The sequence below is a fragment of the Physeter macrocephalus genome, chromosome 11, assembly GCF_002837175.3.
Source record: "Physeter macrocephalus isolate SW-GA chromosome 11, ASM283717v5, whole genome shotgun sequence".
NCBI classification, from domain to species: domain Eukaryota; kingdom Metazoa; phylum Chordata; class Mammalia; order Artiodactyla; family Physeteridae; genus Physeter; species Physeter macrocephalus.
The window spans coordinates 150,952,923-150,978,782 of NC_041224.1; the positions used below are offsets into that span (position 1 = coordinate 150,952,923).

The 25,860-nt window shown below is 38.4% G+C and overlaps 1 protein-coding gene across 1 annotated transcript in view; it reads right to left on the reverse strand.

Moving 5' to 3' along the window:
- Positions 1 to 5,748: 5,748 nt before the first annotated feature.
- The window catches only part of SYNJ2BP (synaptojanin 2 binding protein), a 43,369-nt gene continuing 23,257 nt past the window's right edge, over positions 5,749 to 25,860 (reverse strand). Inside the window, exons 2-4 of the mRNA XM_028496102.2 lie at positions 25,630 to 25,766; positions 16,806 to 16,907; positions 5,749 to 13,737 (exon numbers count right to left, since the gene is read on the reverse strand). Coding sequence (XP_028351903.1) covers positions 13,603 to 13,737; positions 16,806 to 16,907; positions 25,630 to 25,766 — 374 coding nt within the window. The 3' untranslated portion in view covers positions 5,749 to 13,602. The remainder of the gene's footprint in view (positions 13,738 to 16,805; positions 16,908 to 25,629; positions 25,767 to 25,860) is intronic.

A 25,860-nucleotide genomic window follows, 5' to 3' on the forward strand; every position in this document is an offset into this window, starting at 1 on the left:
CTGAGTAATATTCCATTGTATATATGTGCCACATCTTAGTCATGTACCAAAATGTTCATTGCAGCTCTATTTACAATAGCCAGGACATGGAAGCAACCTAAGTGTCCATCAACAGATGAATGGATAAAGAAGATGTGGCACATATATACAATGGAATATTACTCAGCCATAAAAAAACGAAATTGAGATATTTATAGTAATGTTGATGGACCTAGAGTCTGTCATACAGAGTGAAGTTATGTCAGAAAGAGAAAAACAAACACCGTACACTAACACATATATATGGAATCTAAGAAAAAGAAAATAAAAAGGTAATGGAGAACCTAGGGGTAAGACGGGAATAAAGACACAGACCTACTAGAGAATGGACTTGAGGATATGGGGAGGGGGAAGGGTAAGCTGTGACAAAGTGAGAGAGTGGCATGGACATATATACACTACCAAACGTAAAATAGATAGCTAGTGGGAAGCAGCTGCATAGCACAGGGAATTTGGAAGAAGCCTCCAGTGGTTTGATTTCGTAAGTGAAGTCATCCACCTGCAGCATGCCACGCAGACCCCCATAGCAGGTGTCCAGTGTGCCCATGGACCCAGGAACCCCTTCCAGGTAGCTAAAGTAGTAACAGTCTCGGGGGATAAAAGGGTAGTCCTCCAGCATGGTGCCTTGGTCGTTATTGGTGATAACAGGAAAATGTGTGGGCAGCAAGCTCTTCTTGACTCTCATGTGAAGCACGTGTCTTTGGCCACTAAAGCAAACCTTGTAGGAGAGCTGGCCTTGTGTTGCGGCTCCACACACTCTGTGGGACACCTTGCTGGGGATCACAATTTCAGAGGAAGTGAAGCGCCAACTTGGGGGGTCATGGGAGCAGCAGGTCGGAAACAGGAGTATCCAGAGCAGAGGCAGCCAGAGATCACCTGCCAGGTGGGCCTGGGCCCAGGCAGGCCCCACGTGTGAGGAAGCCTGTGACCAAAGAAATGCACTCCAGCGGGAGTATCCCTGGAACAGCAACTCCTAAACAGCAGTCTAGTCCTGAGGAGAGCAGAGAGAGGCTGGAGGCTGGGCATCCCCAGAGAGGTAGAGGAGGGACGGGGAAGCTCTTACATAACAATGGTGTATTCATGAGGGTGAGGGGCTGTGCTAAATGATCTTGGAGATCCTGGCACAGGGCTCTTAGAGAGGAGGAAACATGGGAGAAATTAGGAAAAATGGAGTGTATATCTTGGGCTGAGTGGTCCCACGGTCTCTTGGAGAAGTCACAGGGGAAGAATCAGTGGGTGTGGTGTAATTTTAAGACAGTGATTGACATTTTTTTCCTGAAACCAAAATGAGACAAGACTTCAATTTGTAATTAAGAAATTACAAAATGGAGAGGAGAATGGAAGCTTCTTTTTGTAAGAATTTTGGGGAGAGAATCAGATTCTCTCATAATTTATAAAAATGGAATGTGTTGGGGGTGATTAACGGAATAAAAGAATAAATAGTGTCATGAGTGGAAAAAGTAGGGTGGATAATAATAGTTTCTAATAAAGTTAAACTTATACTTGCCCTACGTCTCAGTGATTGTAGCCATAGGACGTTCCCCGCAGCGATTTGTATGTGGATATTCATAGCAGCATTATTCACAAGTTTATTCCACAGACTGGAAACAAACAACCAGTACTGAATAGATGAATGGCAAACAAACTGGCATATTCATTCAGTACGATAATCCTCAGTAAATCTGAACAAGTTTCTGACATGTGTAAGAAAATGGATGTATCTATCTCATAGATATTATGATGATAGAAAGAAATCAGATTTCATACAGGTCTTCATTTGTATGAAGTTCTGGAATAGTCCAGAAAATAATATAGGAGAACAGAATTTAAATCACTGTTTTCCTGATGTGAGTGAATGGAGGGATGGAGGGATCTTTCTGGAGTGATGGGAAACTTCTGAATCTTGATTGGGGTGTGCTCAAGATGAACGTTTGAAATCCTAACCCCCAAGGTGGTGGTATTAGCAGGTGGGGTCTTTGGAAGGTGATTAGTGCTTTTACAGAAGAGGCCTCAGAGAGATCCTTCACCCCTTTTGCCCTGTGTGGTTACAGTGAGAAGGTGTCATCTATGAGCCAGGAAGTGGTTCTCACCAGACACTAAATCTGCTGGTGCCTTGATCTTGGACTTACTAGCCTTCAGAACTGTAAGAAATTAAGTATTCTTGTTTATAAGCCACCGAGTCTAAGGTATTTTATTATAGCAGTCCAAACAGACTGAGACAGGATCGTGCTTACAAGTCAAAACTCATCAAGCCGCATCCTTAAATCTGTGCATTTTATTGTATGCTGAGTATACCTCAAAAGAATTGATTTATAAAAAAATTCTGACTTTAGCTTCTTTTCAGCTCTTTCCAGAAGAGTGCATCATTATCATGATCATCACTGTTTCATACATCATTTTTTTTGTCTTTTCAAAAATCATTTCTACATAGAATTGCTTGTAAATGGAATCAACTCAAAATAAGGAAGTTACTAAGAACGGCTTATCTCACTTGACTAATCCTCTTGTGGATCATATTAACACACACATTAATATTTAGAAAAGAAGAATGTACTACTGTGTAAATGTGTTGTATGCAATGCTGGAGGATTTTTAAAAAATCAGCACACCCAGGAATATTAAAAAAGATACAAGTATGCTTTAACTCAGCCTGAAGAGAACTCACCATGAAAAAAAACCGTAATTTCTTATTTTTAAACTGAAGTGTAGTTGATTTACAATATTATATTGTTTTCAGGTGTACAACACAGTGATTCAATATATTTATGGATTATACTCATTTAAGGTTACTGCACTTTAAATATATGACGCCAGATGCCACTCCCTTCTGGCCTCCAGAACTTCCACAGAAACTTCAGCTGTTGGCCTTCTGAATTAGTGTTTTCCTTTTCTTCTTATATATACCCAGGTGTGGAATTGCTGGATCATATGGTAGTTTTACTTTTAGCTTTTGATAAATCTCCATACTATTTTCCATAGTGGCTGCACCAATTTACATTCCTACCAACAGTGCATGAGGGTTCCCTTTTCTCCACATCTTCACCGACACTCGTTGTTCCTTGTCTTTTTGATAATAACCATTCTGAAAGTTGTGAGGTCGTATCTCATTGCATCTTTGATTTGCATTTCTCTAATGATTAATGATGTTGAGCATCTTTTCATGTGCCTGTTGGCCATCTATGTCTTCTCTGGAAACTCTTTAGGTCCTCTGCCCATGTTTTAATCAGCTTATTGTTTTTTTTTCTTTTTTTTCAAGTTGAGTTGTATATTATGGATATTAACCCCTCATCAGATATATCATTTGCAAATATCTGTTCCCATTCATTAGGCGGCCTTTTCATTTTGTCGATAGTTTCTGTCACTGTGCAAAACCTTTTCAGTTTGATTAGGTTCCATTTGTTTATTTTTTCTTTTGTTTCCTTTGCCAAAGGAGACATATCCAAAAATATATTGCTAGAAGAATGTCAAAGAATGCACTCTCTGTTTCCTTCTAGATGTTTTATGATTTCAGGTCTTACATTTGAGTCTTTAATCCATTATGAGTTTATTTATACATAAGGGGTGAGAAAGTTGTCCTGTTTGATTCTTTTGTATGTTCCTGTCCAGTTTTCCTGACACCATTTACCAAAAAGGTTATCTGTTCCCCATCGTATTTTCTTGCCTCCTTTGTTGTAGGTTAATTTCTGTATAAACGTGGGTTTTTGACTACTGTAGTTTTGTAGTATAGTTTGAATTCAGGAAGTGTGATACTTCCAGCTTTGTTCTTCTCTCTCAAGGTTGCTTTGGATATTTAGGGTCTTTTGTATTTCCTTGGAAATTTCAGAATTATTTGTTCTAGTTCTGTGAAAAATGCTATTGGTATTTTCATAAGGATTGCACTGAATCTGTAGACTGCCCTGGGTAGTAAGTTCATTTTAACAATATTAATTTTTCCAATCCATGAGCATGGTATATCTTTCCATTTGTTTGTATTGTCTTCAATTTTTTTCATTAATTTCTTATAGTTTTCTGAGTACAGTCATTTTACCTCATTAGATTTTATCCTAGGTATTTCATTCTTTGCATGTGATTGTAAATGGGATTGTTTTCTTATTTTCTGATCGTTTGTTGTTAGTGTATTGAAACGCAACAAATTTTTGTATATTAATTTTGTATTATGCAACTTTACTGTATTCATTGATGAGTTCTAGTAGTTTTCCAGTGGTGTCTTTAGGATTTTCTATGTATAGTATCATGTCATCTGCAAACAATGACAGCTTTACTTTTCCTTTCAATTTGGATTCCTTTTGTTTCTATTTCTTGTCTCATTGCCATGGCTAGGACTTCCAATACTATGTTGAATAAAAGTGGTGATAGTGGTCATCCTTGTCTTGTTCCTGATCGTCGAGCCTCTTTCAGTTTAAGTCTGGATGTGACTGGCTCATGGATGAGCTGAGCCCTGGTGCTCTTCTCAGTGCATGGGCCCTTTAAAAAATGTCTCCCAGATTACTAGTCTTGTGGGTCCCATTAGTTTTCAAAGATGTTGGGGGTCATCTCTCTGGTGCAGGTCCTAAAAGTTGAGGTTACTGATGTGGAAATAAAACACTTTGCTCCTCAGGGAGAAGCTTCGGGTTTTGAGTTTTCTCTGGATTGTGTGCCACTGTGCTGGGGGTGGGGTTTATGGCAAGATTGCATCCCAGCCTCCTACCCAGTTTGAGGTGGTTTTCCTCTTGTTTGCCTGATGTGGTCATCACTTAGCCAGTCTTTAGGTTTTTTTAAGAGAAAATTGTTCTGTATGTAGCTGTAGACTCAGTGTGTGAGAAGAAGTGAGATCAGGATTTTCCTATGTTGTCATCTTGAACCAGAACCCTCTGTTGTTGTTTTGCTTCCTTCCTTGTTCTTAGCTATTTTCTAGATAGTTCTGATTACCTTTGGCTATCTCAGTCATTTCTGTAGGTTTGGGAGTAAAGGCAGAAATTAGAGGGACAGAGATCCCACTATAGTAGTAGTGGCAGTGTAACCAGTGTTTTTTATTTTCTGTATTTTGATGCTTTGACATCTGGGGCCTTCCTGACCCTGAAAGGACTACTCCTCCCAGTGTTAGTCAATTTTTAGACATAATAAACAACTCTCCCATGAGCACAGTTTTCAAATACAAACCAGACCATCCAGAGCCCACATTCCAACTACCTCCTTTCTGAGCTCTCACACTTAGGGCCATTATCCACATGCCCTAATCACCCCAAGGCCAGGTACCAGATAGCTAGGGACAGCCCCTATGCCAGAGACCATTGACATTATTCAAACTAGCCAATTCTAAGCCCGCTTACCTGGCCTTGTCAGTTCCTTCTCATGGAAACCACAATAAAGTCTCTTGACCACAGTTCCTCCCTCTCCCTCTGCTTTGTGACTAGCATCAGTGCTTCCCTGTGTGGCCCCCATGGCATAGTGTATCCTCTTTTCTTGGAAACTGTAACAAACTATCTTTTCAATGTCAGTTTTCTCCAGATCTTTTGGCCTTACTATACCTCAAGTATTCTATTAATGCACAATATTTTCAACAGGTAGGAGAAAACTACCAATCCTTTCTTATTCCCTATCTTTTTTCTGCACCTGAAGAGACACTATTTTGTGTGTGTGTGTGACTAGTACCAAATAATTTTTCCAGTAAGTTATTTTTCTACATAGATTACTTTCCTCCAAACTCAAAAGGCAAGGGCAATGTGGTGGAGTATAAGGAGCCAGAAAATGTTCTGGTTCTGGTTTCAAACCTTGACTGTTTAGGTTTTAACATTAATAATGATATTAACTAGAGATAGTTAACTTCACATCTCCAAAGTTCTATCTTTCCATCTTTAACATAGGGTAATAATTTCAATCTAATAAGATTATTTAAGCATGGAATGAAATAACTTCCATAAAGTGCCTGGTGAGTTCTTAATATTGTTATAACTTTTATGTGAATCCTTGAATTTTGGATGGTATCCTGGCTATGATGGGTGCTTCATGAAGTCTGACAATGGTCACTCTTCAACTCACTTCCAAAATTACAGCAGGAGAAATTTTCATTGAACTTTCCCTGGCTTCTCTTTCTTGTAGGATAAGAGATTTTTAAAAAGAGCCTTTCCTAGGAAATGTGTCAATGCTCCTCAATTTGGGACTCCAAGGGATCAACATTTGGGAGCTTTCTTCTCTCGTTTTCACTCTTAAAAGTCTATCTCAACCTGTGATAGTCTTTGGCAGCAGTCCTCAAACTATAGTGTAGCAGGACCTCAGTTTTTGTAAATAAAGTTTTATTGGAAAACAGCCACACCCTTTTGCATATATATTGTCTACGGTGGCTTTCATACCCAAACTGCAAAGACCCAAGGCCTGCAAGCCTAAAATATTTACTATCTTGTCCTTTGAGAAAAAATGTGCTGACCCCTGGTCTTTGCTGTTTGAAGTTTGGTTTCTTCCTGTGTGAATTAAAAATGGCCACAAATTCTTTGCACTGCTTCCATCAAGAGGTGGGGTTTAGGTCCCACCCAATAATGACTCTAGGCTTGGCCATGGCCTGGTCTGGCCAATAAAACATCAGCAAGTGGGACAAGTACAAAGGCTTGACTAGTGCTTTCCACATTGGGACTTGCCTTCTTAGAACAATTCCCTGAGAACCCCCTCTTCCCCTGCTATGAAGACCCCAATCTAGTCTATTGGAAAATGAGAGGCCATGTGGAGAAAAAGCAAGGCACCCTTGGCTATAGCTAGCACTAAGTACCAGACAGGAGAGAGAGGCCATCTTGGACTACTTACCCTTCTTCTGCCATCAGATGAATGCAATTCCATGTGACTCTAGGTGGTAGCAGAAGAAACAGTCAATTCACAGAATCTTTTTAAAAATAATTTTAAAAAATTTAAGCCATTAAGTTTTGCAGTGGTTTGTTATGTAATTGATAACTTACATACCTTCTTTGCCCATCAAGGGAGAAAATGGCCATTCTCTACACATTACAGTTAGACACTAGCACTTTGACTCCAGGTCTGGTCTTTGCTTAAGTCATATGACGCAGCAATAATGACTTTTCATATCAGAGTCAGCTATATACAAGGTAACTTGGGCAAAAGTCAATATTCAGTTCTGACAAGTCCTTTCACATCCTGTGGCACAAACCCTTTTGTCTTCTATGTATCTTGTAAGGTTTTGGGGGATGGGGGGAAGACAAGTCAGATAGCAAATGTAGGTAATTGCTTTCAAACTTTGTATAAAATGAATGGTACTACTACTGCTATTGTTGTAGAACATTTAACCTAATGCAGTCAATTCCCTATTATCCATAATGGAAGGCTATGCTAGCATGGTTGAACCAAATTCAGTATAATAAACTTTAATTTCCTGGAATGATGGAAGAGAAATAGACTCCTCACTGGCTTGAAGGAAATTCCCACGTCTGGCACTAATTAGCAATGTATCTTGAGCAAGTTTTTAACTTCTTTAGGCCTTGAGTTACCCTATCTATAAAAATGGAATTATTGATACTGACTCGCATAGTTGTGAGAATTCACTGACATTTATAAGTTATGGAAAAGGATGGCCCAATGTAGTGCCTGGAACCATGGAGAGTAGGGACAGCATAGTGTCATGGTTATGTATGTAGGTTCCGGAGCTAAACTGCCTGAGTTTAAATCCCAGCTCTGGCACTTAATAGCTGTGTAATTTAGGCAAATTAATCTATGTCTTGCTTATCTCATCTGTAAAATGGGGATAACAGCAGCAGTTATAGAGTTGTTGTGAGGCTTAAATAAACACATGTAAAGGGCTTAACACAGTAGCTAAAATAAGATTAAGACTGAAATAAATTGATGAGAGCTTAATAATTGTTAGCCAATTATTATTAGCAGTACATGATAGAGCCCTTATCCTTATCTCCTAATCTTCTATGTCAAAGCTAAGCCTCAAATTGATCATTCAGATTTCTTTCTTTTCTCTTTCCATTGCTCTGTCAGAGTGTTACCCTAGGAAGTTGGTGGTTAAATAAGGAGATATTTATTCAACAATCCCCAAAATAAGGTGGAAAAGATTGTAAAGATTTACTGACAAATGCAGCAAGTTTTTGTTGAATGCCAATACTAAGTTAGGCACAGTTAGATACACTATTATTTCATGTACTGTATCTGATATCAAATAGCAAAGCTTAAGAGAGATTATTATCTGTTTTGATGGCATCATTAACATATTTAATTTATAATGGTATTCCTTAGAAAATATGGTTTTATGCCCATATGTCTTCCAAGTTGCTATAGGGCATCTATTTGATCTGAGAAACTGACTGCTGTTTAGATCCAGGCATGCAATATGACGTTAGGATCAAAGTAGAAAGGACGCAAAATAAAATAAGGTTCATAAGGAAAATAATCTTATAAAGACTAACACGTCTTGGGGGTAAAACGTGCATGTATTTTACACAATAAAAACAATGTTCAACGTCAAAAACAGTAATAAGAAACTCATATTCAAATCAGCACTGCTGATACAGAATTAAAATGGGATTCAATTTTGTGATTCCATTTGCAAATCTGCAAAGTAGGAAGAAGGATCACCCATTTTCCTGTGACTGGTCAAGCAATTTAATGATTACAGTAAATACAAAGTTCTTTTGTAAATGACTCTGTTAATGATTGACTTGCATTTGAAACCACATTTCAGCTCTCTCCCTTTCCCCTTTTCCCCTGCAAAAAGAAAATATGAACAGTAAGGAAAACATTTAGAAACAAGACCTAGCGGTTGCTATAATTTGATTCTTTAGACACAACAATGCTTTCTTATCATATAGGTTATTACAGTATCAAGTATATCAGGTAAGCTGATCAAGTGCTTTGGAGTCTCTCTATAAATATCAACATCAGGCAAGAGACTATGGCTGTTAAGAACTTGGTTCTGATCAGAACAGAATTCCTTAAAATACTGTCTTCCTTTTCATAGCAATTGCCCTTTTGGATGTGAGTGCTTGTCTCAAAAGGATTTACAGATAAAAAGAGAAACAGCAAAAAGGGGCTTACCCCAGGATAGCAACCAACTGTAAACCTATTATAAATGAGAGGTAAAGAGCTTCACAACTCCATCTACTATTTCTAGGTGATATCAGAAAAATACGTTAACATCAAGATCACCAACAAATACTCCCTCACTTTCAGATGATGAGCTATTTCAGCTTAGAGTGACCATATTTAATTTATATTTGTATTTTCAGCACCTAGCACATAGTAGGCACTCATTTGTTAAATGAAGAAAAAAACTCTCATCTGTCCAAAGATAAATTTCAACTAAAATAGATTAGAATAAAATCTTTATTGGCTTCACATGAAATTACATGAACTCTACTCCCCCACATAGTTGAGAACCTATGTTGTTTCATTTTTTAAAATATTTTAAAAATTGCTTATCTACACAACAAAAACAATGTCCAATGTAAAAAAGAAATACTTTTCTAGTTTTGAACTATTGGAATTAGTCTCAGAAGAGCTCATCTGATTGAATTTGATACAAGGTCTTTCTCAGATTACTCTTGTGTAATCTCCCAATTCTGCATGATGCTTGCAATACTCTTCAGCTGTCAATCAGTTCTCCTGATCTTTATTCAAGGCCCAAAGAAGATGGAAGTGGACTGAGATAAAAAGGATAGTTTTGTCTATGTTCATATAGTGGATTCATTCAAGACATATATATGAGACAGAAAGGGCACCTCTGCCACAGACTAAGTCTGTGATCTGGGTTAAGATAATTCACATCTCTGAACCTTGATCTTCTCATCTTTAAGACAGATTCATCCTAGAATCTTTTAGCTCCAATGTTCTACGATTTGGTTTTAACTTAATAGATGCACACACTGACATGCTCACTAATACATTTTGCTGAAGTTTGGTCAGTCCTTAGCAAATCAGAAGCCAAATACTGCTCCACTTCTTATTCCACATCTATACGTGAGGCAGAAGCTAATGGAGAGCTGGGCTCCAAAAAGGCCCAAGTGAGATTCTCATTTTTGGCTGGAGCAATGCCCGTATGTAATTCAATAATTTAAGTAGTGTCTAGGTTTAAATGCCAGAGCTGGTTTTTTTGTTTTTTTTTTTCTGACACTGCACACTGGAATTACATGATGAACTCTGTTTTACTGCTGCCCTATTCCCACCCCTAGAGATTCTGCTTAATTGATCTAGGTGCAGCCTGGGCATCAGAATTTTTATCAGCTCTCTGGGTGATCCTAACCTGAGAAAAAGGTGACTATTGGCATAGAGCAGTGATTCTCAAACTTCAAGGTGCATCAGTCACCTGGAGGGAGTACTAAAACAGATTGCTGGGTGCCCTACTCAATTTCTGATTCAGTAGGTCTAGGGTAGAGCCCAAGAATTTGCTCTCCTAACAAGTTTCCAGGTAATGCTGATGTTTTTGTCCAGAGACCTCACTTTGAGAACCACTGCCAGTAAGGAAATATTGGTGGAGGCACCTGAAGTCCCGAGTTTAAATCCTGATTCTATTATTACCACCTATGTAATCTTAGTAGAACAATTTATTCTCTTTTCTTTAGTGTCTTTTTAACAATACTTAGACTTCAGAGTTGTGAGGCATGAAGAAACAGTGTTACCAATCAGGGTTTAGTTTAGTACCTGGCAGAGCATGTAACAGGTATAATTTCCTTTTTCTATTATACATGTCTAGATGGGTGTGATTAAGTTAAATCAATAGCATAGGTTAAAACTTGGCAGGAAAAGAAAAGAGAGACGATTGAAGCAAACAATGTCTTATTAGAATTGTATGTATAATATGGGATGATAAATGTAGCGAAGTGTTTTAAGTAAATGTCTTAAAAAAGATTTTCATTCAATTTTTAAAACTTTGAACATAGTAATTTAGGTGGGAAGAATATAGCTACAATCGATAAAGTGATAGAAATGTTAGATTCAATCTATAACTAGGATGAATTTTTTAATGACCTACAATGGACTCCAATACTTCATCTATGATAATAATTTAATTTTCTAGAGAATCAGAAATAAGAATATAATTGAAGTAGCATACTTGCCTAAACCTTTACTGTACTGATCTTTAAATGCTATTTAATTCCAGAGAAAACCTGAATTATTAAAGTGCACTGGAATCCTGATTATCAACCAAAGCAAAACCTCTACCAATGATGGGATAGGTGTTTTTATTTATATATACCAACAAACAAAAAACAAAATAGCTTTCCTTCCTGCTTGCCATTTGCTTCCTTTTGTATGTCTCAAGGTCCTCTCAGGAGTTAATGTCCAAACCCCGAAAGGAATCCTGGGAGGAAAGCAGGCCCACTGCAGAAGCTGCTGCACATTCCTCCAGATACAGGGAGGGCACCTGAGGTTGTGCCTCCACAGAGGGGCTGGTTGAGGTGAGAACTGGAATACTGTTAGGGTTTCTCCATGGAACCTATGAATGCAGTTGTCTAAGTGAGTCTCAGAGGTACTGAACAGTTCAGGTCTGAAGGCAGAAATCCTCTTAGGATTGTTTACAGCAAGTTTCTTCTTATACCAATAGGTGACCCAGAGGCAAGGTCTTAACTGGGGTTTTTATTTTTAAAAGCCTTCCCTTTCCACTCTGGCCTGATGCCATTACGTGACAGCTTTCTTGTTCTGAATTCCTTAAAAAAAAAAAAAAAAAAAAAAAAGAAAATGTGTCTGCACGTCTTTGTAGCTGCATCATACTCTGCAACGTACCATTTCTTTTATTATTGTTCTCAACTATTACTTAACCTGATGATATACTTTTAACTTCTCATCTATTTATGAATTCTCTTGACTGTGAGCTCCGAAAGGGTCCTTAACTTGTCCCCTTCCTCCATGGAACTTTCTCAAGTGCCTCTATTCTCAGTAACCGTTCCCTTTGGTTTGCAATATAAATTTGACACTAACTTACATTGCCCTGCCTATGGAGGTAACTGTATATTATTTTATGTGTAAAGGTGTTCTCTTCCCAACTGGAACCAAAAAAAAAAAACCCTTTAGGAATGGAGGCTATGTATTTTGCTTCTTTGTAAAAGTCATAACAAAGCTGATGTCCAATCAACATTTATAAAATTCTTACTAGGTCATCCATGCTAAAAATTGGACACAACTGACTGCCTGAGGGAAAGTCTTCATACTCTTGCTGTCAAGATTATATAAAGCCTATAGCCCGGCCAGTATATTTAGAGGATGGAAATGGTTTTCTTTAAGCCAGAAAATTAGTCTTGGTTCAGCTCTCCTTAGTGCTTTAAAACCATCCTTCAATACCACATGAACAGGAGGGTTCCCACCTCATTTATATCCTTGGTATTCCTTAACATCCATTCATCCATAAGGTTTCCCCTTGAAACATTCACCAAACTTCCCTAGCCCCTAAAACAAACAAAACTCTTTTCTTCGCCTTCCCTGCAAAATGATTTATTCATTAAAAGCCATAAACAGCGTTCAGAGCCTTTCAAAAAACAGTAGCAATCCAAACCCTTTCAACTTAACTGAATTGAAACAGAGCTGATTTCATGCCCATCCTGCTGGAAGCAGTCCCTTTCTCATATTTTGCCTGTTAGTAGAAACAGGAAAGACTGGTAGATAGCCTGAGCCTGAGCTTTTTCACTGGGTTGATTTGGCCCCATCGCCATAGTTATAGCTCTGACCACAGTCATTCCAGCTGATCCTTTAAGAGGTCTGTAAGGTACCAAAACAGTCACTAGGGTAGCCCAGAGATTAATAAGGTTTATATTTACATCTCCCGAGTTTTTTAAACAGACTGACTTGCACAAAGCTGGATTATGGCATTTTACCTCAACTTCACCACAGCTATTATAAGAAATATTGTTCTAAGATTTTTAATTAGTTGCATCCTCTCTTAAGGCTCACTCTCTCACTCCCGCTATGTATCGAATTCTTCAATTAAGATTATCCCTTAATTTTTACATCAGAAACCCAGAAACCAGAGTTGCTTTCTACCTCTTTAATTCTCCATAAGGCATCACTATTATATTATCATATATGAATACGTGTGTTTGTGTGTGTGTATATATATATATATATATATATTTGCTTTTTTAAAAAAGTAGAAATTCTCTCCTCATTCACCTTTGTTTGATACAAAGTAGGTGCCCAAGTAGGTAGTTAGAAATTAAATAAAGGCCACAAAAACTTCCCAACGAAGATCATTAAAGAGAAAAATCCTTTCTTCCTCTTATTACAGCTGATCTTTGACACATGCCAGGTAAGAAAAAAGGAATCACGCATGGTGATGGGAAGACTGGACCTCTCCCTCTCTGGGTTGCAGCTGAACTTCTATTGGTGGTCCTAGTAAAATATATAACTCTTCATTTGTTCTAAGCAAGTCCTTCTTTCAGCTTTCCTTCAAACAATGCCTTTACTCTCCCACTAGAGTAGGAGGATTTAGAGATTTCGAGCAGCAAGGTTCTGGTTGGGTAGCAGTCTCTTTAAATCGTGTGTTGGCTATGTAGAGAGAGGGAAAGTTATGGGAGAATGGCAGGGGAGGAGGGTGAGAGAAAGAAAGAAATGTATCTTCTTCTTTGGGAGCACTGGAAGAAAGCAAGCTTTTCAAAGTCGTTGCCGGTATCTCATGAAGGCCCAGGCTGCTACCATGATGAGGGCAAACACTGGTACCAGCACCACAGTTATGGGAATACCACTTGGCTCCCCTTCACCGTGATGTCCTATAGGCCCATTCTGCACCTGTAACTGGAGGGGGAAGAAAAATGTTAACTCTAGTGACCAAGGTATGTTTACCACAACTGAAATGTCCAAGCTGACACATTACCTGGATCTACAGTCTCTATACCACCCAAAGCTGTAAAACCCAAGCACTATCGAACAGGAGTCCTCTCTGTTTGTCCTGAGTTGATACAACAATCCCACCAATTCTTTGGAAACAAAATAAATCTGATGGGGAGGCATTTCACCTTGCTGTGCTACTGACCTAAAGGGACCCCTGAGATAACCTCTTTCTATTTCTTTACTGTCTCCACCAAGCTATATGTGTATCATACCAGGAAAATGAAGATATGAGGTGAAGCCTGTTGATCCTATAGGGAGCCTGGAAATTACTGGGCAGGTGTGTCCATCTTTATAGAAAGATTATCAGTGATCAGAGTGCAATAAGAGCATATCTGAGCAATGTTAACACAGGTGCAATGCCATTATTTAGAAATACTTTCCAGTTCCCAAAAGGTACCCACTCCTTCTGAAGGTGCGGTCCTGTCCTTCATCCCCTATTCTGTAATACTAGGCAAAGATAAAGGTGAAACCTATATGGAACGGAAGTAAAAGACTCAAAGGTAAATAAGAAAAATAAATCATATCCTAACAGTTATAATTTTTCATTGCCTAAGCATTCCCTTTTGAGGCTGGTGGTCTTTCTTCATTTCAATCAACTTTGTAAAAGGTAGCCTTTCTTAACATTACCTTTTTTTTAAACCGTTTTTTAAAACTGAAGTATAGTTAATTTACAATGTTGTGTTAGTTTCAGGTGTACAGCAAGGCGATTCACTTATATACATATTATTTTTCAGATTCTTTTCCATTATAGTTATTACACGATATTGAATATAGTTCCCTGTGCTATAAAGTAGGTTCTTGTTTATCTATTTTATACATAGTAGTGTGTATATGCTAATCCCAAACTCCTAATTTATCTCTCCCCCCCCGCCCCCACTATCCCCTTTGGTAACCATAAGTTTGTTTTCTATGTCTATGAGTCTATTTCTGTTTCATAAATAAGTTCATTTGTATCACTTTTTAAGATTCCACATATAAGTGATATCATACAGTATTTGTCTTTCTTTGTCTGACTTACTTCACTTAATATGATAATCTCTAAGTCCATCCATGTTGCTGCAAATGGCAATATTTCATTCTTTTTTATGGCTGAGTAATATTCCATTGCGCGCACGCACCCCCTCCCCCCCCACACACACACACGCACCCCACATCTTCTTCTTCTTTTTTTTTTTTTGCAGTACGCGGGCCTCTCACTGTTGTGGCCTCTCCCGTTGCAGAGCACAGGCTCAGGACACGCAGGCTCAGCGGCCATGGCTCACGGGCCTAGCCGCTCCGCGGCATGTGGGATCTTCCCAGACCAGGGCACGAACCTGTGTCCCCTACATCGGCAGGCGGACTCTCAGCCACTGTGCCACCAGGGAAGCCCACCACATCTTCTTTATCCATTCATCTGGACATTTAGGTTGCTTCCACGTCCTGGCTATTGTAAATAGTGCTGCTATGAACACTGGGGTACATGTATCTTTTCGAATTAGATTAACATTAACTTTTAATAGGTAACTGGCAGCAACTGCGATGCCATCTTTAGTTAGATTTAATCTCCTCATTACAATCCATGAAACTCTGACTCCCTCAATATGAAAGAAAAGACTGAACAAACTACCTTTTCTATCCTCTATCCCATCTCTACATCTTTCATTCATTTCCTGATGAGATGTCTGGAGAGAACACGCTCAATAGAAAGACATGGTTTTTAGGGCTAGGCCAATTCCTTGTCCAGAAGAATCTGTTTTGTTTGGAGTTATTTATGGATGTTTCCTAAAAAACGAACCTTGGAAATCACTTCTCACATGCCTTCAAAAAGAATGCTAATCATATCTAAAGTGTATGCCTATATTTGCTTGCCTTTACCTATTGCATACATTCTCCCATGCTTTCAAAACAAAGAAGAGCCAAGGCAGAAGCAGCTGAATACCAACATCTCCTATCAACCTGTTTTCTAGTCCACCACACTGAGATTCTGCTTGCAACCCCAGCTGTTTTCTCAGATATCTTTCATGCCTTGCCCTCTCCACTTTTTTTTTTACTATCTCCTGTTGAACTCTTCAGCCTTTGAAGCCTCACTCAGGAGTTAATGAAGCAAAGACAGCATCAGTTCAAGAGGGAGTAACTTTAAAGGTACAATTAAACTGTGTTGTAAATGCATTCCAAAGTCCTTCGTGCTATGGGAGGAATTATGTCCACTCAGGCTTCTCTTCTCATCATCCAAATTATAAAACACTAGGAACTAAGGAATGGATGTAGAATAGGTGCTAACTTGACTGAATTCTGAATCCCATTTCCTTTTTCCTGGAGCTCCCCTTTGAGCACTAGAGCTTTGGTCAAGAGGATCCCCAAGTTGATAAGAAAAGGGTTCACTGTGGTGATAGGGAAAAGCACATAGTGGGTATCAAAAAACCCACCATCGTTGCACTTAGAGTTTCATAAATAAGAACGTTCAAGGGCAGACATATGTTTCCTTCCCTAGCAAGAAATAAAATTGATTCTGGTTGTATTTTTCCCCATTTATTTTAATTTGGTTGTCAAGCTTTATCTTTAGGGCACATTACCTTGAAGCTAGGACCTGGTTTGCAAACATACTGTTATAATTTCCTTTAATGATAAGCAGAGGTCTCAGAAGACCCCTGCCTGTGCCAGACAGGTTCTTCAAAAGAATGACAGTGAAAGGAAAAAAGCCAAACACACTACTGGAAATTACACCACATGATTTCTTCACAACGTTACAAAAGCCTGGTGGCAGCAAATGACACCTACCCTGTGCTGCACTCTCAGGGACACAGCATAGCCTGCATTACGAAAGAGGTCTACAGCATCCTGGTGCAGCCTTTTCAAAGTCGTTGCCGGTATCTCATGAACGCCCAGGATGCTACCATGATGAGGGCAAACACTGGCACCAGCACCCCAGTTATGTAAATACCACTTGGCTCCCCTTCACCGTGATGTCCTATAGGCCCATTCTGCACCTGTAACCTGTGCTGCACTCTCAGGGACACAGCATAGCCTGTATTACGAAAGAGGTCTACAGCATCCTGGTGCAGCAGGTTCTTTAGGTCTTGGCCGTTTACCTGCCAAAAACAGCAAAGGAAAAGTAGTAAGAGACGTGGAATGTGAACTCTCATAAGTCAAAGATTTACTTTCATGTGACCAAAGATTTAAAAAACAAACTCCTACAGAGCAAATTCCAAGGGCTAGAAGAAGGGGTAAAGTTACTTAGAACTCAGAGTAACTTTTTTCATTTTTGAAGCTATGTTTTCCTACAACTGAGGCTACATGGGCCATCTGAAGAGCACCTAAGTTTAAAATAACACCACCACCACCAAAAGGAATATCTCCTTTCTCTGAGCTCCTACTGCCTGCCCTGCTTTGACACTTGGGATTCCGTTACTATATTTGTATGTCTTCCACGAGCATCAAGCTGCTTCCCTACAGCTAACATGGTCTCCCAGGTTATCACTCTATCCTTTATATGTCTAATCCCTGGCATGGCCAGCTTCAGCTCTAGAAATACAACTCTGAGAAGCTCTTCCACAATTTAGTTTGATGTGGTACAAATCTACTAGCTCCTTCTATTGTTCTTGTTTTCTTTTGAACAATTTCCCTTGATTCCATGGGTATCCCTATCCTCCTCAAATTTACTAAAAACCGTATGTCTGTGATGATACAAACTTCTAAAATGTTTCGGTGAAGGTGAGTCCTACTACTTAAAGGTGAGAGATGTGAAGGACTCTGGTATGAACACTTCTCAGTGTCAGGACTGACACTGGCCCCAAGTGGTATCTATTCTATACTGCACTCAGTGACACTGCATGGCCTACTTTATGCAAAATCTACGTATCTTTTATACATGTCAATGTCAGCAGCGGCAGCGAGAACATCTAATATATTTGGTAGGTTCTGTGCTATATGTTTTACGTACATTACCTCATTGAGTACTCACAATAATCCTATGAGGTAGACACTATTTTTATCTCGTTTTCACAGATGAAAAAACAAGCTTAGCAAGGCTGCGTAATTTACCCAAAGTCATAGTAAGTGAAGAAGCTAGGGTTAGGGGTTTTATATCCTGGAAGGAAGACTAAAGTGCCCTGGCCTTTTACTGCTCCTTCTGCACTATTATTCCTCCACCTTGACTCACCAGCTATTCTTTCCTCAGCTGAAGATCAAGTCACTGACTTATTCAACCTTCTCATCTTCCTTGTCACAGTTTTCCTTCTCCAAGAGGTTCAAAACTGTCCCTCCACTCTATTTCCTGCCAATATCCTTTTGAATTAATCTATCAACACTTTGGTCTTATAAATTGTCTACCTTTCCAAAGTGAAGAATTCCAGCTCTATTCCATTCTAATCACCAACTGGCATAAGCCTTCAACTTCAACATTAGGCATGCTACAGCTGCAATATCTCAAACTCTTAAAAAAAACAATTTCTACTTTCTTCATACTTCCTATACCTCTGTGAATTCCCTCTTTATCCTCATCAAAGCATTTTACACATCTAGGAGTTCCTATTATTTCAGAAAAGCACTTGGAAAACTATTAGAATCCCTCATCCCCATGATCTCCTGCCATCTTTCCAGTCCTGGGCAACACACTGCATTTACTTTCCTTGTCATCAGTGCGTTTAATATTCCTAGAGAAAGATACACAGTCACATTCTCTACCACAGATGCATACTAGCTGGCTCCTGCTGCATCCTTATAACCCTTCTCATCTGGGTGAACTCCCTAATAAATATGCAGTGGTAGCTGTTCCAAGACCTTTACTACCATCAAACTCCAACTCCAATCACATCTCTCTTCTCAGCAGACTCCTTTGCCTTATCTTTCTTGAGAATACTGAGAACTGCTGACAAACACTTCTCTCCATTTTCTTTCCTTTCTCCTCAGTTCCTTGATATCTTAGTGCTGCTTTCCCCTATTTCTGAATTAGAGTTCCTTTATCTAGGTAACCCATTTACTAGTGTTCTTAATCATATTCCTTCTAGCCTCCTTACAGAACTTAAGGAGTCACTTACCCTCTTGATTCCTTAATTATTATTGTTCTCTGCTCCTTCTCAAGTAAAGTTACCCTCATCTATTAAAACACACACACACAAGTATTTCTTGGAACCCACCATCACCCTCTTCCCATCTTCTTTCTCTCCTCATTCTCTGCCAATCATTTTGAAAGAACTGTTTCATGCACTGTCTCCACTTCCTCACCATCCGCTCCCTCTATTTCCTTGTGTTCTCAATATATGAGGTGGGGGGTAGGGGGGGCAGGGAAGAACATGCTGCCCCTGCAGGTCAGCAGTAACTTCCAACCACCAAATCCTACAGCCCTTTTTCAGTGCTCAGACCACCTCCTCCCTCTGCAGTTCTCTCCTGTCTTAGCTTATGAACACTTGGATCTCTTAGTTCTTGCACTATTCTGTATCCCTTCCTTCCTTCTTAAGGTAAGTAAATATTCCTCAGTATCAGTAGTCCTTTGTCCTCTTCTCTCCCATGGTGAATTTTCACAATTTCAACTATAATCTGCTAGACAACTCCCACATTTTCATCCCTACTTCTACTTCTGGATTTGCCGGTTTCTTGCTGGGTACCTATTCTGCCAGCTGGAGCATATTCTGTTAAGATCCCAACTCAACATATCCAAAGCCTCTTTTTTATTTCCCACAAAACCAAACTATCCTGACTTCTTTCTTATTGACACTACCATTCCTTCAGACTAAAATTTTGGTAATATTTTAAAACTCTCTCTACTCTGTCAATCTTTACATACAATATATTGCCAACTCCTGTAGTCTAACATAATAACATTACTCATATGTTATTTTCTTTCTATTCTCTCTCTCTTTAGGTTATGAATACTCTTAGTTGAACTACTGGGATCGCCTTCTCTCTAATTTACTTTCCTCTGGGTCCTCCCTCATTCTAACCTATTCAAACATTATGTCTCCAGATCAATCTTCCTAAAGTATAATTCTGTTCATGCCACTTTATTGCTCAAAAACAAAAACAAAACTGGAAGCAGGGGAGGAAAGAATGCATGCCTGATTTCTCATTCTGGTATGCAAAGTCCTCCAGGAAATGAAGGACTGGAAACCTACCTTTCCAGTTTAATCTTTCATTACCCTTTCATACATCCTATGCTTTAGCTAAATCACACAACTCACTGATCCTGGGACATAAAACATATATTCTTACCTTCATACCTGTGCTCAAGCTATACCCATCATCTGAATACCTTTCCCTTTTAAAATATTCTATTTATCTCCCAAGACTGATCTTAAATACGATCAGTCATGCTACCTATAGTGTAGAAATGAATACAGGGTTTTCTAGTTGATAGACTGTGATTTCATGCTACCGAGCCACCTTCTGATTATGTCTTCGTGTTTTGGGAGGTAGATATGTCAAAGGGAAAGAACTTCAGAATTTCTAGAACCATCACAGTGAATTCTCAGACTCAGTTTTCTAGTTAATTCCTGGTAGAGATAGAATAGGTATGAGATTGCTGATGGTAGTGGGAATACTCACTTAACTAAACTTGCCCATAGGGTAACTGCATTTCTCATTGTAAAGAAATAGGTATTTTCTCTCAGAGGCAGACAAATAAGTTAGTGATGCAGTCTTGTCAACAAATGCCAAAGATGTCATAGCTCCATATCAGAGCCAAGTTTCATAATGATATGAATGCAAGTGGGAAAACTGAGTCACTACATGACATTCAATGACAGGAATACTGAGCTCAAAATAATCTTTGCTGTAGCAGTCAGTTTTAATAGCCAGGGATCACTGTATATTTATTATCATGTCTGGAGCTGTCTATCCATTTTACATGTACTAACTTACTTAATCTTCACAATAGTCCTATACGTGAGGAACCCCATTTTATAAGTAATAAAACTAGAGAGGCTATGCAACCTGTCCATGGGCATACAGAATGGAGGTAGCACAGCTAGGATTCAAACTCAAGCAGCCCAGCCCCCAAACCTTCACTAACACTAAACTTTAGAAATTTACATTGTAAGCAAGAATTTTATTTCTGCAGCCTATCGCTATCCATCACATTAATGTTGTAAATTAAATTTTTATTGGATTTGGACTTTCAGTTTTATGTTATACTATACGTTTAAAAAATTTAGAGTTGTATGAAAACACACGGTGTTTATATGTTAATATTTTTATTCATTTTTATATATTGAAGTGGCATTCACATTAAAAAAGCAATTTAGTTAAGTGCCACTTCATTGACAAGGCCTTTCTAGATAACTGCACTAGATGTGAAAGATTTACTTCCTGAACCTCCATACTCTGTAACTATCTTAAAGCTCAAACTGAACTCTGTCTTGTAACACTTTACATTGGACTGTAAATAACTTAGGCTGGATCTCAACTCATCATTATAACCCCTATAGTACCTGAATACTGCTCTGAACAACATTTGAGTATAATAAATGCCACACGATTTCCTGAGTTTGGCTGCAGAGTATACTCTGCAAAAGCCATAACTACACAAAGCCTGGGTGACATTTATTGATATTACACAAAGCTGAAAGGCCTAGACTCAATAGCAGCTCTAGCTGCCAATGACTCAGTGTGTAATCTTGGTCTTCACGTGAGTTTCCTTTTGCCAGCAGGGAAGAAAGACATTGGGTGACATCAGGCAAAAGAGCATAGGCCAGTTATACCTTTCAACTCTCCTAGTTAATTCTAAAGGTATCCTAATATATGAGGTCAGTTACTCTAATTGCTTTAAAAAAAAAAAAAAAGAGGCCTTTTAGAAATGCAAAGGGAGTTTCTTTTTTAAAGAACCATTTCTCATCCTTTGCCCAAGTATGCTGGAGGTAAACCAGCTCCATAAAACAAGTGATGATTCTTTCTCAAATGACAATATATCTCTCTACTCCAAAGCCAAATTTGCTTTCCAATATTTACCTCCTCTAACTGTTTTTACAGACTCCAGCTCATACTGACTAACCTCCAAGTTCTGTAGATTTTTACCCCTAAATATATGTAGAATCCACTTTCTCTTTATCACCATCCTTACTAATATAGACCAGAGGTTCTCAAAGTACGGTCCCAGGACCAGCAGCATTAACTTGGGAACTTGTTAAAAGTTAAAAGTGCAAATTATTAGGTCCCATCCTAGCAATCTGGTGAAGTTTGAGTTAGCTTTAACCTAAACTGCCTGAAAGTCTTCTCCACACCCAGCCTACTTACCCTACTTAATCCACAGTCTATGCATCCACAGATTCCATCAGTGATTTTCCACTTACTGAGTAGTGATTTTTCAAATATAAGTCTGTGGACCCATTCCAAAATAGTGAAGTCAATCCAGTGGGTCAAGACCAGTATTTAATTTTAAGTAAGTGAAATTAGAAGAAAACACAACATATTAGAATGCATTATATATAGAAGAAATAGGTATTATTTTGTTAAACTTTGCTTCAGTTATGTGTGTGTGCATGTGAGTATTTCCTATTATGGGTCATAATTCAAAATGTTTGAAAGACACTTGCCTACAGGAGTGCTTCTCAAACTTTATTCATGGGCTTACCCAAGGATCTGTTATAATGCAGATTTTTGTCTGAGTGGGTCTGGGTCTGAGGAGCTTCCTGAGACACTGCATTTGTAATCAGCTCCCAGGTGATGGCCAGATTCCTTGGACCTCACTTTTACTACCAAGAGCTATTCAACTGAGAAATTTTAGAATACTGCTAAACTTGCTACTTCAGTTTCCTTAACCATGATATTGTAAGTTATATTAAACTTGAGATATGACAGATTTGCAACATGCTAGAAAATTTTGCTAACTGAATGTTCAGAGTGTTGGGATTGTGGTATTCTAGTTAACCAATGGGGAGTCATACAATTTTTTGCTTTAACTGTGGTTGTTATCAATCTATGAGTTTCCTATTTCTTGCCTTAGGAAAGGAGTAAACTGAGTTAAAATATGTTTTCTTGGATGATTAATAATTTTGGATTGCCTTAGGATAATCTAACATTATCTTAGGATACTGTAAGAGTTACTGGAGCACTAACAATAGGATAATACAAATACAGATGTATAAAATATAGAGAAAGAATGGGCTCAATTTAATAAGCACTGACCTCAGATTATACTCTGGGTATTTTCATTTTCCCCCAAAATCTTGAAGTGAATTACAATTTGTGGGGAGGGGTCCTCTTTTTTCATTAAAGTTGAAGGAAGAAAAAAAATAGATTATCTAGTTCCAATTAATCAAGCCAAACCAAAAAAGTTATAATTCATTCACAGAGCAAATAATTTACTAGATGCTTACTCTGTGCCAGCTACAGGCCTACATGCTGCGGATAGAGATGAGAAGACAAAGACTCTTCCTTAAAGGTACTTTGTCTGAAGGATTCTGTATATTTCAATGTCTCTGTAGCTGATTGGATGAGGGTTTCTGGTGGGTCTTCCCCATTGATCTAAGAGCACAGACTGGTCTTTCATTTTCTTTTAATTTTCCATGGCACCTGGCACAGTGCTCTGCAGGCCATCAAATACAATAGTTAATACATGTTGATGACTACTCAACTCTTTTATTCACCAAAGTAAGAATTGTGTTTGAAGAGAATATGAAATACAGCTGACTAATGGCCCAATCTATGCCATTCTGTTATATAATAGGTTTGGTCAAAATGGAACACTAATCTGTATCCTATAATCAGCTACATCACCCTGAAGTTATAAGTTTCATTAAACATGTAGAGTTCACTGAGAAATGACTATTCTTGACTATCTACCTCCCTTAATTTAGGTAGACACACAAGAGAAATGAGAAACCTAGACAGTTTAATTTATTTTTTTACAAAAATGTAATTTCCCCAGGTTCTCTGATAACCTATATAAATATTAAAGCATTCTCACCATCACACACACACAAATGAACTTTGGGTAAGGACTCTCCAACCCTCATCTCAACTTCAGATCTTTTCTTCTATTGGTAATATCTGTTTTTGTTTCATGGTTGTCAGATACAACAGGGTCTTAAAAATCATTTACATTCATCCACAGTGATCACAAAAAATTAAATTTCACTTCTGATGAGAAAGGAGAAACTGCATGATAAATCATGCAGTTATTTAATTTTAGAACTTGAAATTAAGATAAAACATGGGCATTATTTAGGGAGAAATGGAAAGATTAAATTAATAGTCAATAATAACTCACCTGAAATCTAGACCACTTAATGATACTTCTATTAGTTACCCAAAATGGATATGTACTAAGGAAAGGACATATTCTTAGTCTGATTATCTGGCAACAGTTAAAAGAAAGAGTTGGAGCAAATTTTACAACATGGAAAAATAACCATGTGAGGAAAATAGGGAATCCCATAAAGAATAAATGAGAATATAGGCTAATAAATAATTTAGCATCATTTTACAGAGACTCCAAAGCCAATTATAAATGAGTACTTAAGTACATCAAGGAGATAAAGTGAGCTCAAGAATAGATGGAACCATTTAATGGTTAATACCTAACAAGTTCACTTAAGGATACAGTGGGAATAGGATGGTGAGGCGACATTTCTTAAGAAATAGGATCTAGAATTTGAATTTTGGAGCAAACTCTTGGCAGGGAAACTGGAGTCAGGGAATATAGCCCTAGATAGAACAGAGAATATGCTGGCCTTTTCCTCTTGCATAAGCTCCATTTTTTTTCTCTTTCTCTGTCGTCTTTTTTTCTCTCCGTTATCTGTCTTATATTTTTGCCTTTTCTTTGCCTGGCATTTCTTCCTCTCTTCTTTCACATACTTTTTCCTTCATTGGCTAGAACATAACCTTGTATCAATGTCGTACATATATTTGTAGTATTTTATATCTTGTAGAGATCTTTGTAATAATCCTTTTATTTTGATAAAGTCAAGTCCTCTTTGCTAAAAATTTTAAAGACAAATGAGCTCAGTTTTTTAGATATCTACTTTTCTTTTCATTGACATTTATCTCCTACCATACCTTTTTAAAAAACTTGAGTGACCTTCAAATAATTTCTTTTCTCTCTGAGGTGATGGCTCACATAAGAAAGGCTCCTTATCTTGGCTTGTGTCTAATAAATTCTGTCACACTGAGGTTTATGTCTTTTTGTTCCCTAATTCTACCCTGAATAGAAAAGACTAATTTCAGTTTTTATACAGAACCATACATAAACTCTATTACTAAATAACCATGCAACTTTCTGTTTAGGATAACGAACCCTAGCTCCTCACTTATCTTTTAGGAGGCAACATAGTATATGGGTTAAGAGTAGAGGTTCCAAATTCACAGACCAAGTCCTCTGCCATACACTAGTTGAATGACCTTGAGCAAGCTGTTTGATCTCACCAAGTCTCAGCTTCCTTAGCTGCAAAATAGGCATAATAATTGTACCACTTCATAGGGTTGCTACAATATTAAATAAGTTTAAAGTTCTCAGCATATTGCTTGGCATAGAGTACTCAAAACTTTCTAACCATTCTCATTTTTCAATAATTTACCTTTAACCAAAGCTTTTTGAGTAATATGGCTCTCTTCTTAACCTCTGTATTTTTCAAGTCCCTCTTCAACATGGAGCCTAGTTCCCAGTGTTCTGGAGAGAATGCGGTTATCTGTCAAAATATTAAACTGCATAGTTTCTAACTACACACTATACTTTAATCTTAACAACCCATTCTCAAGGTTTCCTTACTGTTTTTCCTGATCCAAAAGGGCAGGCAGGAATCTTCCCAAGGAAGGAGTTGGAGGTAGGAACTAGGGTCTAGGGAGCCAGGGACAGTGAAGGAGGCAGAAGCCAGTTCTCACCGAGAGGATCTTATCACCCTCCTGGAGCCGCCCATCCAGGGCTGCAGCCCCGTTCTCTTTGATGCGGCTGACGAAGATGCCACTGTCATTGGAGACATACTGCTGATCTGTGCCACCGACGATGTTGAAGCCCAGCCCTAAGAAAATCATGGAGGAGTTGTAAAGGAGATAGGGGTGAAGAAGAAGGAAAGGGATTAGAGAAGATGAGGAGAAGGAGAAAGGAAAGGCCTT